The sequence below is a fragment of the Larus michahellis genome, chromosome 6 (assembly GCF_964199755.1).
Source record: "Larus michahellis chromosome 6, bLarMic1.1, whole genome shotgun sequence".
Taxonomy (NCBI): domain Eukaryota; kingdom Metazoa; phylum Chordata; class Aves; order Charadriiformes; family Laridae; genus Larus; species Larus michahellis.
In genome coordinates this window covers 30,041,264-30,056,228 of record NC_133901.1, presented here as the reverse complement: position 1 = coordinate 30,056,228, position 14,965 = coordinate 30,041,264, and the positions used below count along the sequence as shown (strand labels likewise).

General features: G+C 61.5%; 2 protein-coding genes across 6 annotated transcripts; one reads left to right on the top strand and one right to left on the bottom strand.

The window, feature by feature from the left end:
• Positions 1 to 440: 440 nt before the first annotated feature.
• Positions 441 to 4,367, bottom strand: LOC141744478 (deoxyribodipyrimidine photo-lyase-like). 3 transcript variants are annotated; one of them, XM_074590431.1, is made up of 10 exons: positions 4,310 to 4,367; positions 3,660 to 3,930; positions 3,318 to 3,463; positions 2,996 to 3,178; positions 2,656 to 2,814; positions 2,128 to 2,326; positions 1,886 to 2,038; positions 1,481 to 1,602; positions 1,221 to 1,380; positions 441 to 1,024 (listed from the first exon to the last, which is right to left on the bottom strand). In XM_074590431.1, exons 2-10 carry the CDS (start codon positions 3,889 to 3,891, stop codon positions 870 to 872), a joined length of 1,509 nt encoding a protein of 502 aa, XP_074446532.1. In that variant the 5' UTR covers positions 3,892 to 3,930; positions 4,310 to 4,367; the 3' UTR covers positions 441 to 869. The 3 variants fall into 3 exon arrangements, with proteins under 3 accessions (XP_074446532.1, XP_074446533.1, XP_074446534.1); XM_074590432.1 differs by lacking the exon at positions 4,310 to 4,367 and adding an exon at positions 4,231 to 4,307 and having other exon boundaries at positions 442 to 1,024; XM_074590433.1 differs by lacking the exons at positions 2,996 to 3,178; positions 4,310 to 4,367 and adding an exon at positions 4,231 to 4,299 and having other exon boundaries at positions 455 to 1,024.
• A 178-nt stretch (positions 4,368 to 4,545) lies between these two features.
• LOC141745270 (uncharacterized) lies at positions 4,546 to 12,914 on the top strand. Of its 3 annotated transcripts, none has more exons than XM_074592698.1 (7): positions 4,546 to 4,786; positions 6,329 to 6,775; positions 6,914 to 7,084; positions 10,250 to 10,666; positions 10,847 to 10,963; positions 11,281 to 11,366; positions 11,615 to 12,914. In XM_074592698.1, exons 1-7 carry the CDS (start codon positions 4,708 to 4,710, stop codon positions 11,687 to 11,689), a joined length of 1,392 nt encoding a protein of 463 aa, XP_074448799.1. In that variant the 5' UTR covers positions 4,546 to 4,707; the 3' UTR covers positions 11,690 to 12,914. The 3 variants fall into 3 exon arrangements, with proteins under 3 accessions (XP_074448799.1, XP_074448798.1, XP_074448800.1); XM_074592697.1 differs by having other exon boundaries at positions 6,911 to 7,084; XM_074592699.1 differs by lacking the exon at positions 6,914 to 7,084.
• The last annotated feature ends 2,051 nt before the right edge of the window (positions 12,915 to 14,965 follow it).

Sequence of the window (14,965 nt, the reverse complement as noted above, 5' to 3'; positions counted from 1 at the left end):
TTTCAGGCGGGGTAATGGTGTGTACCCCCGCCTTGGGGATAGTGCTGCAGTGCCCATTTGCCCCTGGGGCAGGGATGAGTGGGATGCAGTAGCTGATGGCAGGGGGCAGTGGAGGGGGGGACACAACTTGTGCAAGTGGTGAAGCATCACCAGATGTCACTAGGAGGGGGTTATTGTCACCACCCCTTGACTAATCCATCTTGTTTGTGGCCCCCCCCGGCAAACCGCCTACTGGACTTGGGGCAAGAGGTACAAGCCACCGAGTAAGGGGCTCTCCATAATGCCTGTATCCTTCCTGAGCCTGTCTTTCCTGCTGGCAGAGGAACCCAGGGGCATGGCCTTGGTTGTCCCATCGCTCCTTGCATCCCTGTCCCGCATCCCAGCTCTTACCTTGCAGACGTGTCCTGCACCGCCCCATAAACACCATAGACACAGGAGATAAAAACTGTAAACTTTAAAACAAACTGTTGAAGGATGCACGTGCAAGCCCAGCACAGCGCTGGCTCCACATAGAGTGAGGCAGGGCTGTTTCTGGGGGCTTTTCCCCAGAAAAGCCACACTCGGCCTTAATCTAAGCTGTGGTTAGCAGCAGCAACGGTGACCTGGGCTTCCTCCTGAGCGTGGTGGTTGTAGAAGAGGTTTCTGGCAGGCACAGGCACGCTGAGGATGGGCTCCAGCAGCTGCCCCAGCACAGCAGCTCAAGCAGGGGCTGATGGCAGAGAAAGAGACACCTGCAAAACCCTGGGGCTTGCTGCTGGTACAATGAGCCCCCCAGCACCTGGGGCGATCCACATCCAGGGCACCTTGGCAAAGGCATGTCTGCGCCCACCATAGAGGGGGACAAGCAAGATCAAGGCAGGCCGTGCCCCTCACTGGGAGGGCGTGCGGGGGGCATAGCGACGCTCGAACTGGTCCACGTCAAACTTGCGCTTGCAGCCGGCGTAGTTCATGTAGCGTATCTTCCCGAAGATGGCCCGCTCTGCCCAGCCCTGGTCGTGTATGCCACAGATGGACCAGAGGCAGCCTGCCGGGCATGGAGATGGAACATCAGCTCTCCCCCTTGCCTGGAGGCATCCAGAGAGCCGTTGGGATGTGGGTACAACGCATGATGGGATGGAGCATGGGCTGAGTTGTCTGCAGAGCCCTCCCCCCGACTGCAGCCTTGGCCATCAGAAAAGAGACCCCCCACCCCCACCCCATGCCCCCATCCTGCAGCTTGCCTACGTATCCGTTGGGGTCCCTCCCGTCCAGCTCGTAGCGGTCGTTGAGGTAGATGGCAAAGTGCAGGGCCTCCTCGGGGGACCGGGTCCACTCCAGGATCTTCTTGGCCCAGTACATTCGCAGGAAGCCATGCATCTTGCCCTCCCGGACCATTTGGAGCTGGGGGAACAGGGACAGCCACAGGGGTCAGCCTGTGCCAACTCATCTCCACCCCTTGGGAAAAGGCTTAGCATTTTCCAGGGGAGATGCGGGACACTACCTGGGCAGCGTTCCAGAGTGGGTCGTGTGTGGTTCCCTGCTCCAGCTCCTGCAGCTTGTAGAGAAAAGGCCTCTTGTCTTTGGCGTGGAGCTTCAGAGTGGTTTGTGCCCAGTCATAGGCACCTGTGAGTAAGAGAGATGAGGAGCAGCCCTGAGCAACCCTCTCCTGCAGGGCCCTGAAGAAAGGATGGAGAATTAGGCTACTGAGGGCACCATGCCCTGGAGGGAGGCACCAGTCTTAAAGAAGGCATCTGACAGCTCCTCTCCTACCCCTAGAAGGTACCAAATGATGGCACAGTAGTGCCCCCACAGCTCCTCTCCTACCAGAAATGGTATTGCCAAGGTGGGGTGATGAATTGGGTTCCAGCCCAGCCCCCAGTGTTGCCCACCTGAGTGGGGATGCTACCTTGCACGCTGTCATAGTTCTCATTGTAGTAGCAAAAGTTTTCAGCCAGCTCCCGCCGCACCACAGCCTCCTCTATGAATGCATCCACTGACTCCTTGTACTTGCCCCGGTGCTTCTGCACCTCCAGGATGGCTCGTTGGGTGGAAACCTGGCCTGGGGACATGGAGAGGGAACAAGTCAGGCTGCTGGTCCAAGCCACCGTGCTCGGTCCTGCTGCAGAGTGGGAAGCTTGGGACACTCACCGAAGTGGAACCACGGGGACAGGTTGCTGAGCGCTGCCTTGTTGGGGTCATTCCGGTGAGAGCCAAAGGATTTCAGCCGCTCCGTGATGAAGGACTGCAGCACAGCCAGCCCTGCAGATGTGCCAGGGGTTGCCCACTCCACCTCCTTCACAGTGCGGTCCACCTGCAAGCTGGAATAACAGGCCTCCCAAGCGATGGGCTGGGCGGCGACCAAGTAGCATGAGTGCATTTGCAGATGCTCTTCATCCAGGGCTGCCCCGAGTGTTATGTCCCCTGGATGTCCCCAACCAGCAAATCCCCAGCTCATGCCAGCCTTCTCCTCTTAACCAGCCCTGCATGGCAAAGATGTGGGAATTGAAGGAATGAGGTGGGAACCTCCCTTCCTCAGGGCATCCCCATCTCCACACCACCTGTGCGTGACCTCAGGCAGGCCACTGTCCCCATCCCCTGCCATCCCCTCCCACGAAGTAGCTGTAAAACTCTCTGGGACTGGCCACGAGTGGGTGTGGAGGTGTCTCCTGCTGGTACCTCTGCTGGGCAGGACGGGGGATGCGGGTGACGAATGATGGGAGGGAACTCAGTGAGGAATTCAGGGAGCTGAGCATGGATCTTGCCCCGGATGGTCCTGGCGCTGTACTCCTGCTTGGGGGAGGCGACCCAGCAGGGCACGATGTTGTGGGCATCAACCTGGGAAGCACAGTCAGGGAGGAGGATGTGAGAAGGAGAAGCAAACGGTCCTGATGATATGACACACACGCACTCTCTGCTCAGGTCACTCCAGCACACCTCTGCAGGTACGAAATGCAGAAGACAAGTTTCTCCTGCATCTCACCAGCCAGTTTTTCCCTCCCAGAGTGCGGGCACCCACCTGTGCAAACGGCACATCCTCTGGTAACCGCTCTCTGACATTTTCCACCCACTGCCGGGGGAGGCGAAGGGGACAGAAGTCTGTCACCACCCCACCCACACCACGCTCCACCACAAACGCAGGCAGCACGTCCTTGGCATAGCCCAGCAGCAAGTGGAAGGGGATGTTCAGCTCCGCACACTCCTGCGGCAAAGGGGAAAGGGCGGTGGGATACCTCTGCAGACACCATCCCACCAGCATCCACTGACGGGACTAATCTGCCTTCCCCTCTTCCCCAGGAGCCCTGTCCCACCCGATGTGGGCATCCCCACAATGGCCATACCTCAGCCACCTCCTGCAGGCCCTTCAGCATGAAGCCGTAGTGGCGGATGGTAGCACCCAGGAATTTGGGCACCAGGCAGAAGCAGACGTGCAGAGGCAGCTTCTGTTTGAGGGCCAGGCGCTGGGCGTAGAGGAAAGCCCAGTTATCTGGGGAGAAAGCACACAGGGCAGTGTCAGGGGGACAGCTTTGCTGAGGGGATGGAGATGGGGTTTCACAAGAGGAATCCCCCAGATCCCCCTGCAGAGGGGAGAGCAGCTCCACTGCCTGTGGCGGGAAGGAAGCAAGGCTTTTGCCACCCATGGGAGCTCTGTTTCCCGGTTCCCTCTGCCAGCTGGTTCCCACCTTGCACCCGCTGGTCCCGGGACATCCAGTAAAGGATGCACCGAGCATCATCCTTCAGGTCCGAGCCCTGCGAGACGAGGCGGACCCGTTTTTTGTTGTACTTGAACTCTCTCACGGACGGGGCCGCCCTCCGCCGGGCCTCCTGCACCGCCTCCTCTTCCTCCTTCCTCCTCCGAGAAGCGGGTGGCAGCTCCGTGCCCTCGGCCTTTCGCTTCCCTTGCCCCCGCCGCATCCTTAGGACTGCCCGGAGCAGCGTGGTTGCGTGAGGCCGCTGCGAAGCGAAACGGGACCGTACTGAGCTGCCGGTGCCTCCCCGATCCCGGTCCGCCCGCCCAGAGCCCGGGGGATGCTAGTACCCTGCCCATCCCGGTCTCCGGTCTGCTCCCGGTGCCCGAGAATGACGGTGCCCCGCCCTGCCCATCCCGGTCCGTTCCTGGTGCCCCGTCGCTCCCGGAGCCCAGGGGTCCGGGTCCCGGTGCCCGGGGATGCCGGGACCGTACCCTGCCCATCCCGGTCCCTGGTCCACTCCCGGAGCCCAGGGGTCCGGATCCGGGTGATACCGGTACCATACCCTGCTCTAGCCATCCCGGTCCGTTCCTGGTCCCCGAGACACCCCCGGAGCCCAAAAATCCCGAATTCCTTGTCCCTACCTGGAAACCACGCGGCCCTCCGAGTGTTATACAAGCTGGGGGCGTGGTTGTTGGGCGTGGCGATGGGTGCGGCGATGGGCGTGGTCGTTTGGGGGAGGGGCCCCAGCACCGGGTACCGCCCCCCCTTCCCGGGGGCCGGTGCTCCGCCGATGTCCCCGGCGCGCCCAGGGGCGCGCCGGGGACATCGGCGGAGCACCGGCCCCCGGGAAGGGGGGGGGGGGACAGTGCCCGCCTGTGCCTCCCCTCCCTGCCCCCGGGAACGAGGAAGCGGCTCTGGACATCTTCAGCCGTCACTCGGCAGCGTAGTTCCCCCCTGGCACCATCACCTGGCCCTGTGTCCCCACCAGGTGCAGGGACCTGTCCCCAGGCGGGGAGTGGAGGGGGTGCTGGCCCTGGAGATGGCTGGGCAGAGAGGAGGGCTGTCCCTGCCCCTGCTGCTGCTGCTGCTGAGCCTCGCCGTGCCGGACCTTGCGCCGGGTAAGGGCTACCAAGATGTTTAGGGGACTGGGACATCTCTCTTATGAAAAAAGGCTGAGGGATTTGGGTCTTTTTAGTCTGGAAAAAAGGCGGCTGAGGGGGGGATCTTATCAACGCTTATAAATACTTAAAGGGTGGGTGTCAGGAGGATGGGGCCAGGCTCTTTTCAGTGGTGCCCAGCAACTGGACAAAAGGGAATGGGCACAAACTTGAACATAGGAAGTTCCATCTCAACATGAGGAGGAACTTCTTTACTTTGAGGGTGGCAGAGCACTGGAACAGGCTGCCCAGAGAGGTGGTGGAGTGTTCGTCTCTGGAGATGTTCAAAACCCGCCTGGACGCGTTCCTGTGTGACCTGCTCTAGGCGACTCTGCTCTGGCAGGGGGGTTGCACTAGATGATCTCCAGAGGTCCCTTCCAAGCCCTACCATTCTGTGATTCTGTGAGTGGGATAAGATGCTCTCCATGGGGGTGGGTGATGAGTGGGAAGCATCGTTCCCCAGGGTGGTGGGTGGCCTCGGGGTGGCTTCACCCACAGAGGTGAAACACCATGGGTGCTGTTTGATTTTTGGACATCTCAGCCCCATCCCAGTGTGTGAACAGGGCTGCGCTTTGCAACACAGGAGCGACAAGCTTGGCTTTATTTCTTTTGCCTCTCACATGTGTCTCTGCCTGGGCAGAGAAGACCTTGGTCCCAGCTGGACCCCCTTGCTGAATCTTGGTCTCTGCTGGGCTCATTGCCTTTGCTATGACCTGCCCAGCAGCACCAAATGGTCCTGCCCAGATGGCAGCACCACTGGGATGTTGTGGGCCTGGAAAACTGGAAGTGCCATCCTGATGTTTGCACTTGACACAAAGCAAGACCAATGTTAAGTTGAGCACGGGGAATAAACCTGAGGCTTGTACTTCCTGCAAGCCTCGAACTACGGCCGTAGGTCCCCTCCTCCTACGTCCCTCAACCCCCACGGAGCTTTCGTGGGTCACTGCACATCTCTAACAGCTCACCCTGAGCTGCAAGATGGGATTTGTTCCTCTGTGCCCCACCGCGCCGTGGGGCTGGTTCCCTGTTCCCATTATTTACACCCGGCGCTATCAGTTCCTGACTATCTGCAGCAGAGGGGTTTGTGTAAACTGCTGCTGCTGCGGTTCCAGCCTGTCTCACGGTCACCAGTTCCTGCATTGCTCTTCCCGTTTGACGGGTTTGTCTGACTTCCTCCAGGGATGGGTGAAGGTGGTAGAACGGGTCTTAGTGCTGGCACCTACAGGAATTTGTACCCTGAGACCAGTGAAGCCCATGGCTTGTTCCTGCTTTGTCAGGCTGGGGGATTTACGTTCCCTGCCTTGCTGACGATCACATTTCCATTCATGGCATCCAGGTGCTTGATCCATGCAGGACAGTGAATTCTCACTCCTGACGATCCATGTATGATCTGTAGCTTGGGGAGTGCGTGCTCGTGTTGATGCTGCGCCATCCCTGGCACAGCCATGGTCTCAGCCTTTCACCGCCAGGCCTTGTGTGCTTCACTCTCCCACCTCTTTGCAGGGACCACTGTCATGGGTGTGACAGCAACCATGTCCCCAGCCCTCCCTACATCCCCGACACCCACAGAGACCTTGGCACTGCTGCCCACCACCGCCTCCAACACCACTGCAGCCATCATCACTCCCTCCAGATCTGAAACCTCCTACCCAGAGGTGCTGACGGGTGACTCTGGGGAGGAGGCCAATGCCACAACAGCTCCAGGGAGCAGCCCGGCAGCCTCCAGCATCACCACACAGCAGGCGAGGGGTGGCATAGCCTACAGCGCTCCCAGCTCGTCTGCCAGCACCATGGCGCAGCCTGACCCCACTCCCACAGAGTTGGGGCTCACCACCAGCCCCTCAACTCCAACCACCACGGCCGCAACAACCAGCTGTGCCGAGACGACCATCTTCACGTCTGTGGGGACCAGCACGGCCCTGGCTGTCACCTCGTTTGGAGTCGAAACGAGTACGTTGCCTCCCCCCACCTCCACCCTTCTCTCCCCCACCTGGGCAGGCACGATGCTTGGTACCAGCCAAGGGCCAGCTGTGACCACGCTGTTGGGCAGCACATCCCCGGGGACCAACAGCGCCTCTTCTCCAGCAGACACTTTGGACGAGCTCTCGGCCACCCCGCCTGACACCACGGGGTCCCTCCTTACCAGCACGGGGGTCCCCGGGAGCACCCCTACCCCCAGCCAGCCAGCGGGGACCACGGCCACCACCAGCCCTGGTACCTCCCCCTCGATAGCACCGGAGACTCCCAGTGCCACCGCGGGTGAGGGCAACCACAGGGCACCCATGGGGCAGGATGACAAATCCCGGCGGGATCTCCCGTCCTGCACCCGCCAGGCGTCTGGCTGCTTCCCCCCAGCCCAGCCCAGCCCAGCCCAGCTCACGGCCGGGCCCCAGCCCTGGGGCAGCCGCCTTCTCCCTGCGCTGCTCCCCGCGCCCCGGCCGGGGTCGGCCTCCCGTCAGCGGGGACGGGGCGCTCCCGCAGAGCCCACGGTGCGGGCGGCGGCGGCGGCGGCGGCGGCAGCAACGGGAGCAGGCCCTGCGCGGGGCGGGGCGGGGCGGGGGCGGGATAAGGGAGGGGGCGTGGCCTACGGAGGGGCGTGTCTGCCGTGGGTGGCTGGGAGTGTGGCGGGGCCTGTGGAGTGGGCGGGGCTTCGGGAGTGGGCGGGGCTTCGGGGGTGGGCGGGGCAACGCAAGCCCCGCGGTGGTGGTGGTGCTGCGCGGCCGTACCGCGGCGGTGCGACTGTACCGCGGCGGTGCGACTGTCCCCTGGCGACTGTCTCATGGTTGTACCCTGGCAATGTGACTGTACGCCCGTGGTGTGAGTGTATCACAGCTGTACGCCGGCAATGCGGCTGTACCCCAGTGATGTGACTGTGCCGTGCTGCATGCCTGTACCCCAGCAGTGTGCCTGTACCCCAGTGGTGTGGCTATACCCCAGCAGTGTGCCTGTACCGTGGCAGTGTGGCTGTATCCCTGGTGTGCCACAGCAGTGTGGCTGTGTCCCCAGCAGTGTGCATGTACCCTGGCAGTGAGACTGTACCCCAGGAGTGTGACTGTACCCTGGCAGTCCCCCCGGGCACTGGTACCCTGGCAGTGCCCCTCACTGGGGGCCTGTGCCCCAGCAGGGTGGCGGTATCCTGGTGGTCTTTCCAGGAGTCTTTACCCTAGGGCTACACCTATACCCTGGCAACAAACCCCGCTACAAGTACTTGAACCTGGCAGGTTCTATACCCTGCCCCGGCTGTGCACATGCCCCCGCTGTCCCCGTACCCCAGTAGAGCGACTGCATCCTGACAGAGTACCTGTACCCTGGCCTAATGCCTGCAGTGTGAAAGCACCCCAGCAGAGTGCCTGTACCCCGGTGATGCCCTTGGTGCGCCTGTGCCATGGCAGTGCCCCTGTGTACCAGTACAACAGCAGGGTGGCTGTGTCCTGGCAGTCCTCCAGTGCGCCTGTCCGCTTGCGAAGCGCCTGTACCCTGGCCCAGTGCCTGCAGGCGCCTCCGACTGGTCTTGTCCCTGACCCCGAGAAGAAGGAAGCGGCTCTGGCTGTCAGCAGCACGCTTCAGCCGTGACATGCTGTGACACGGGGAAGTGATGCCTGTGCAGACAGCCCAGGGAACAAACCCTCAGCCCGGAGCACGCCCTTCCTGAGCGCCGCCTGTTCTCTCAGCCAGTTCCTCGCGCTCAGACAGAGCAGGCTGTTGTCTCCTAAGGGTGTTGGTGTTGGGAACCACCAAACATCACCCCTGTGGCAGAGCGCAGGGACGGTCCCAGGCAGCCTGGCTGCTTCCCTGGGCTTTTTTCCATTGGCACCGTCCCTCAGCAGGCAGACGACAGCACGGTCCCCGGCTTCAGGGACCTGGTCTGCTGCAGTGGTGGCCCTGCTGGCCTGCTCTGCCCGCTGCTTGTGGATGCTCTGGGTCCAGCTGCGCAGCTGATGTTTGCTTGGCATCGCGCCTGTCCCTGGGAGTGTCCGTGTCGGGTGGAAACCCCCCCTTCACTGCCAACACCTGGCGAGTAAGAGGACCCACGTGGATGCTCCTACTCTGCTGGGCAAAGGAGGCACGGAAACCCCAGTGCTGGGAGCGCTCGGAGCAGTGCCTGCTGGGGAGGCATTGGCTCCTGCTGGCCTGGACATGGCCGGGCAGAGAGGGGGGCTGCCCCTGCCCCTGCCCCTGCTGCTGCTGAACCTCGCCAGCCCCGCTGTGCTGCACCTCGCGCTGGGTAAGGGCCGAGCGGGACGCGATGCTCTCCACGGGACGGGTGGCGAGGGGGGAGCACCGATGGTTCCCTGGGACAGTGGGATGCTCTGCTTGCAGCATGCACCTCTGGTGTGCAGGGGGCAAAACGCGGCGGGTGCTGTTTGGTGTTTAACGGGAAGCAGAGGTGGGCTTACAGCTCCTCCTTTGTGTGAGGATGAGGCCCTTCAGTGCAGACACCCACCCGGGCACTGGTTGGGATCAGACCTTTGCCCTTCCCCACGTTGTTATTTAACGGGCTGCTGCCTGCAGCAGCTCAGGGAGTGAGCGGCTGCCAGGGGGCTTTGGGAGTTTGTGGTGGGTTTGGCTGAAAGAAGCCAGCAGCTCGTGGCTCAAGTTCTTCATCCCCATGTAAGCAGAGCCCCAGATTTACCGGGTTTGTGCTGGGATCGCTGGGGAATCCAGACTGGTATCTCAAAGCCTCCACCTTGCAGGCACCCCCTGACAAAGGCCCAGGCAGCCAGGCTGTTTTGTGCATCCTTTGGGAGAGGGTTACAGATGCCCAGGCTTCCCCAGGGACAGCGGGCTGCCTCGGCGCGGGGTCCGTGCGGGCAGAGAGGATGTCCCACTTCCTTCAACCCCCCCGCAGAGCTTTCATGAGTTGCTGCACGTCTCTAACAACTCGCTCTGAGCTGCAAGATGGGATTTGTTCCTCTGTGCCCCCCCGCGCCGTAGGGCTGGTTCCCTGTTCCCATTATTTACACCCGGCGCTATCAGTTCCTGACTATCTGCAGCAGAGGGGTTTGTGTAAACTGCTGCTGCTGCGGTTCCAGCCTGTCTCACGGTCACCAGTTCCTGCATTGCTCTTCCCGTTGGACGGGTTTGTCTGACTTCCTCCAGGGATGGGTGAAGGTGGTGGAACGGGTCTTAGCGCTGGCACCTACAGGGGTTTGTGCCCTGAGACCGGTGAAGCCCATGGCTTGTTCCTGCTTTGTCAGGCTGGGGTATTTACGTCCCCTGTCTTGATGATGCCCATTCAGGGATCCACGTTTGATCCATGCAGGGTGGAGAATCCCCGCTCCCAGCGCTCCACGGCTGATGGGCAGCTCTGGGTTCCTCAAGGGAGCTCACGCTGATGTTGGTGCTGTGCCATCCCTGGCTCAGCCATGGTCTCAGCCTTTCACTGCCAGCCCTTGTGTGCTTCACTCTCCCACCTCTTTGCAGGGACCACTGTCACAGATGTGACAGCAACCATGTCCCCGGCTCTTCCTACCTCTCTGACACCTATAAAGACCTCGGCACTGATGCCCACCACCGACTCCACCACCACAGGCACCATCCCTCCCTCCAGCCCTGAAACAGGATCCTCCACGCTGGAGAGATCCAGCACACCCCTGGGGACCGGCAGCACCTCACCTCACACCGCGTCTCCTCCCACCACACCAGCACCGACAGCTTCTTCGGCCGAGACCTTGGTGACCTCAGTGGACACCACGGCCACCTCTGATACCAGCACAGGGAACACCCCCACTCCCAGCCAGACGGTCAGGACCATGTCCAGGACCACCCCTGGCATCTCCACCACTGTGGGGCCAACCCCGGGCACCTCGACAGCACCTGAGACCCCAAGCACGGCGACGGGTGAGTGCAGCCACAGGGTGCATGAAGGGCAGGTTCAGGGTGACAAATCCCCAGAGGGACACTGGGCATGTATTTGGGTGGCTTCACGTAGGTGGCTTCATTCAGGCTGGTCTGCCCCCAGCTGCAGGCTCATCCTGCACCTCTCTGCAGATGGAACTAACGTAACGTTGCTTTGCCCAGGCATGAAGCCCTCTTCCCCTGCCACTGACCCAACCCAGACCACAGAGGTTACCCGCAGCACCCGTGCAAGCCTGCCAACGACGCCACCTGTCTGCCCTACCATCACGCCCAACACCAGTAAGTGCAGTGCCCCATGAGCATCGCCGCCCCCCCCAGCACCGGTGCCTTTGGGCTTCCAGGGGCCAGTGCAGGGGGTCCTAGAGCCCCACTGCTTTTGCTGTGCTCTCAGTATGGGGGCGTTGATTCTCTCTGGGATGTGTGGTTTGCTCTACAGGTGGAGTGTTGTTCCCCTGACAGTGTTGGGTGTCCATGACATGACTAACCTGAGAGGATGTCCCATGTCTGTGTCGGAGATCCTGGGGAGAGACCTCCAGATCCTTTGGTGCAGCCCAAGGTTCAAGGGCAATAACCAGAGCCATGTTTCTTGTCCCCAGGAGCGTCTCACCTCTTTCTGTCGCTGCGGCTTACCGTTCCCCTGGAGCTGGAGAACACCATGGTGCAGGAGCTGCTGTTGTCCGAGGTGAGGTGTGCCGGGAGGCGAGTGCCACTTTGCATTTGCCAGTCATGGTCCAGCCAGCCAGGGAGGGGGTCAGGCAGGCAGCAGGAGGGGAACGACTGGGTCTCGCATTGAATGTCAACTGGAGCCTTTTTAGATGAAGGGGAGACCCTCCTTTGGCTGCTGTGGTCCAGGATCAGGCCCTTCCCATGCGGGGAGCTGGGGTAGGAGACCTTCTCTGGCACAATTTGATGGTTGTCCTCTCTCCCCAGCTCCGTCGGGTCCTGCAGACGAAGTTCCCATGTGCTGGCCTGGCAGTGGAGTGGCTAGGGAAGAGGAGGACCTGACTGCTGCTCCTCGCCCAGCCGGGACCTGCAGGGCTGGCACCCCTGTGGGCTGGCAAGCCTTCTGCTCCTAGCTCCTTACTCCATGGTGGTGCAGCCCTTTGGGGTAACCTGTAAAGCTCCCCTTCAACCTGGGACCCCCTGTCCTTCACCACACACCCCCAGAGGACCCCCAGTGCCCCCAGTGGGCTGGAGTGCCCCTGCCCCTTCCTGTGGCCTGTCTGTAGAGCTGGAGCCCTCCCACCACCCTGCATCAGACCTGGCTCCCACAGCAGGACCCCCCCCCAGCGCTGCTGTGGGGCTGGGAGGAGGGGACCCTGCAGGGAGGGGTTTTTCCAGCTGGGACTCATCTGGCTCAGCCATGAAAACTGCCCCGGGGACTGACGGATGAGAGAAAGGAGACCTGGAGCTGCCGGTACCGCTGTGCCCAGGGCACGTGGGGGCTCGGTGATGGTGACCTCCGAGGATTTGGAACCCTGGGAGGCTGCGGTGCTTGAGGTCTTTGAGAGATGCTCTGGGGCTGTTTCACATCCTGAGTGGGCCACGATGGAGCCCGGGGGTGGCTCTGGGAAGGAGGCAGGAGAGGAAACCCTCCCTCTACCCTCCGAGTGCCATCCTGGGACCGGCTGTGCTCCTGAGCCCCGTGGCACAGAGGGCGAGGGAAGGCAGAGCCTGGCACACCGGCTTTCCCCGTCCTGCCTGCGGAGTCATCGGCAGAGAAGCATACCCGTGCCAACACGGGCCGGGCACTAAAGGGAAATCCCACGTTCTCCGTGCCAAAGATGACGACTTCTTTTTTTTTTTCCAAGTTGCCTTCCCCAATTTTCGGCTTCGCCATCTAGCAGAGGTACTGGCAAGGAAAACCAGCTGAGTCCCAAAAAGCTTCGCAACAGAGAGATGGGCTGTCCCGTTGTGGCAGGGGCCACTGCAGACATTCCTGAGGATGGTTCAGCACCCCGACAGGCTGGGGGTCCCCGCTTTGGTGCTCTCCCCCCCATGACAGGGCAGCTGTGCTCACCATGGGGCCGTGGAAATCCCGTGGGCTGTGCTCCTTCCCTGTTTTTTTCCAGTCCCAAGCTAAGGAGACAGCCGCAGCGCCTGTCCCCCTGCAGCAAAGTCATTTATTAACTGATTAATTAGCCAGATAAAAATCCAACCAAAGCAATTATTAGCCTAAGCAAGTCACCTCACTGGGAGATTGAAAACTGAAATAATTAGCAAAATAGCCGTGTTGCTTGTCGGGGCTTATTTTTGGCTGATCCCTGCTCCTCGCTGGCAGCCTGTGCTGGCACAGGGAGGGGTGGAAGGGGACGTGTGGGGCTGGGGGATGCCAAACCTGGGGATGGTTCCTGGCCTCCCCGGGTTGTCACCTGTCTGGGAAGGAGCCAGCAGCCGGACAGGACGGGGAAAGGCACCTTGGGATCAGCCAGCTGCCTGCCAGCCCACAGGGTCTGGGAGAGGCTGGGGCTGGAGGCCGAGCCTGGGCGGCTCATCTGGATGCTCCAATTTGGGATGCTCTTTGCATCCCAGGGTTGCCCCTTTGCTCTCTAGGACGCCGCCTGGCTTTTGGGGGCTTGTTGGAGCCATTGGCAGCAAGAGAGGTCCCTTAGTGCCCAGGTGGGGGGCTGGGGAGCGGGGCAAAGCCTACTGGAAGGGGTCCCCGCGCCGGATGCCTGGTGGGGCGCTGGGAAAGAAATCCTCGTGCTCTGCCTACGCCGTGGAGCCGGGCCAAGAGTCCTCCCACGCCACATCCCACCGGGCTGATTTCTCCGGCTGTTGAATCCATAACTTCAGACCCCGGGACATGGCCGGGGGCCAAGGCCGGGGTAATAGAGCCAAACTGCGTCACAAAGGGAGGAAAAGGTCCTGAAGTGCTGGGATGAAAAGGTGACCGGAGCACTCGCTGTCCCCTGCCAGCACGGCTGCCTTCCACCGTTATCATGGTTGGGGGGCAGCGGAGGGGAGGAGATCTTCTGGTCCCCCTGAGCCCCTCTCTCCCAGCCTGGGAGGGAGAAGAGGGGACATGACTCCCATGGGGACGGTGGGCACTGCCCTGGCACTGGGGACACGGAGCTCTGGCAGGCTCCTGACCCTGCCCACTGGCTACCACCTTCACCCCATGGCTGTTTGCCTGCCACGGACCCCTGACCGGAGGGACCCTGGGAGGCCGGATCTGGGTCCAGCTGCTTTCCCAGCCCGTAAATTGTTTCTCAGCCTCCTCGCCATAACCTGCTCCCATCTGTCAGTGTCCTCCCGAGGAGCAGACCCTGCACCCAGTGGCATCATCGCCTTCGGAGGGCTCAGCAGTATCACAGGGTGTTGTCTTGAGTCACCATCCCCTTGTAACTCAGGTGTCCCTTCCAGTGTCCCCCTCCCCTTCACCCCTGCCGATGGCTACAGCCCAGCTCCCACTGTCCTGCAGGAGGGTGTTGCAACGTGCCCAGCTTGCCAAGTCACCCAGAACCTGCAGGTTGATGGATAACCTGGTCCCCCCCCACCACCACCCCTGAGCCCTCTCCGAATGCCCTTGCCAGGAGGCCGGAGTGGTGCCATAGGAGATGCCTGGATCTCCGCGGGGCTGGAACAACCAGCCCATTAATTCCAGGAAAGCTGATAAGGTGCTGTGCCGGGCTGTGCCGGGCCCTGCCGGATGGTGCAGAGCCCCCGGGTGCTGGGATTCATGGCATTGCCACCCCCAGCTCTGGGCTTCCGAGGGGCTCTGGTGCCCATCCCATGCTTTGGTCCGTGATAACCATGAATGACCATTATCCTTGCAAGAGCCAGCAACTTGTTGGGACCTTAGTGTCAGGGGAGCAGATGGGTCAATGAAAAGCCCCTTCCCAGGGTGGGAACAAGGCACCATCCCCGAGATGAGGGATGACCCGTGGTGGCTGCAGGCTTTCCCGGAAGGGCCTGCCAACACCGGAGCAGAGGGATGAGCTTGGTTTGTCACCCTCATGGCTCTGCTGGAGGAGCAGCAGGGAGATGGGGCTTTTTGGGGACGGCATGGGCTGGAGGAGGAGGCACAAGGGTGTCCAGATGGTGCTGGTCGCAGCACACCACGGGCAGGAGCTTGCAAGTGGGCTGAGGATGAGGGGGGCTGGAAGCGCTGAGCACCTTTCTTCAGCAGAGTTATTTCCCTCTATGCCGAGCAGCACGTTTGCAACGATCCCTGTGGTTCCCACCATGTTTTGCACCTCAAATATCAGCTGGAGCAACTCCCTCCAGTGTCAGCAGATATTCCTTGCCAGGGTGGCTTTCCAAAGCGATACAGCATTG

Bases quoted from the DNA above. Each gene is read 5' to 3' on its own strand.
- LOC141744478 (XM_074590431.1), bottom strand. From the start codon at position 3,891: ATGCGGCGGGGGCAAGGGAAGCGAAAGGCCGAGGGCACGGAGCTGCCA. The intron at 2,327-2,655 runs GTACCAGCAGGA...GTCGCCGCCCAG, and splicing joins CCCCGTCCTGCCCAGCAGAG to CCCATCGCTTGGGAGGCCTG. The intron at 2,039-2,127 runs GTGAGTGTCCCA...CCATGTCCCCAG, and splicing joins GTCCCCGTGGTTCCACTTCG to GCCAGGTTTCCACCCAACGA.
- LOC141745270 (XM_074592697.1), top strand. From the start codon at position 4,708: ATGGCTGGGCAGAGAGGAGGGCTGTCCCTGCCCCTGCTGCTGCTGCTG. The intron at 7,085-10,249 runs GTGAGGGCAACC...ACCTCTTTGCAG, and splicing joins GACTCCCAGTGCCACCGCGG to GGACCACTGTCACAGATGTG. The intron at 10,667-10,846 runs GTGAGTGCAGCC...TGCTTTGCCCAG, and splicing joins GACCCCAAGCACGGCGACGG to GCATGAAGCCCTCTTCCCCT.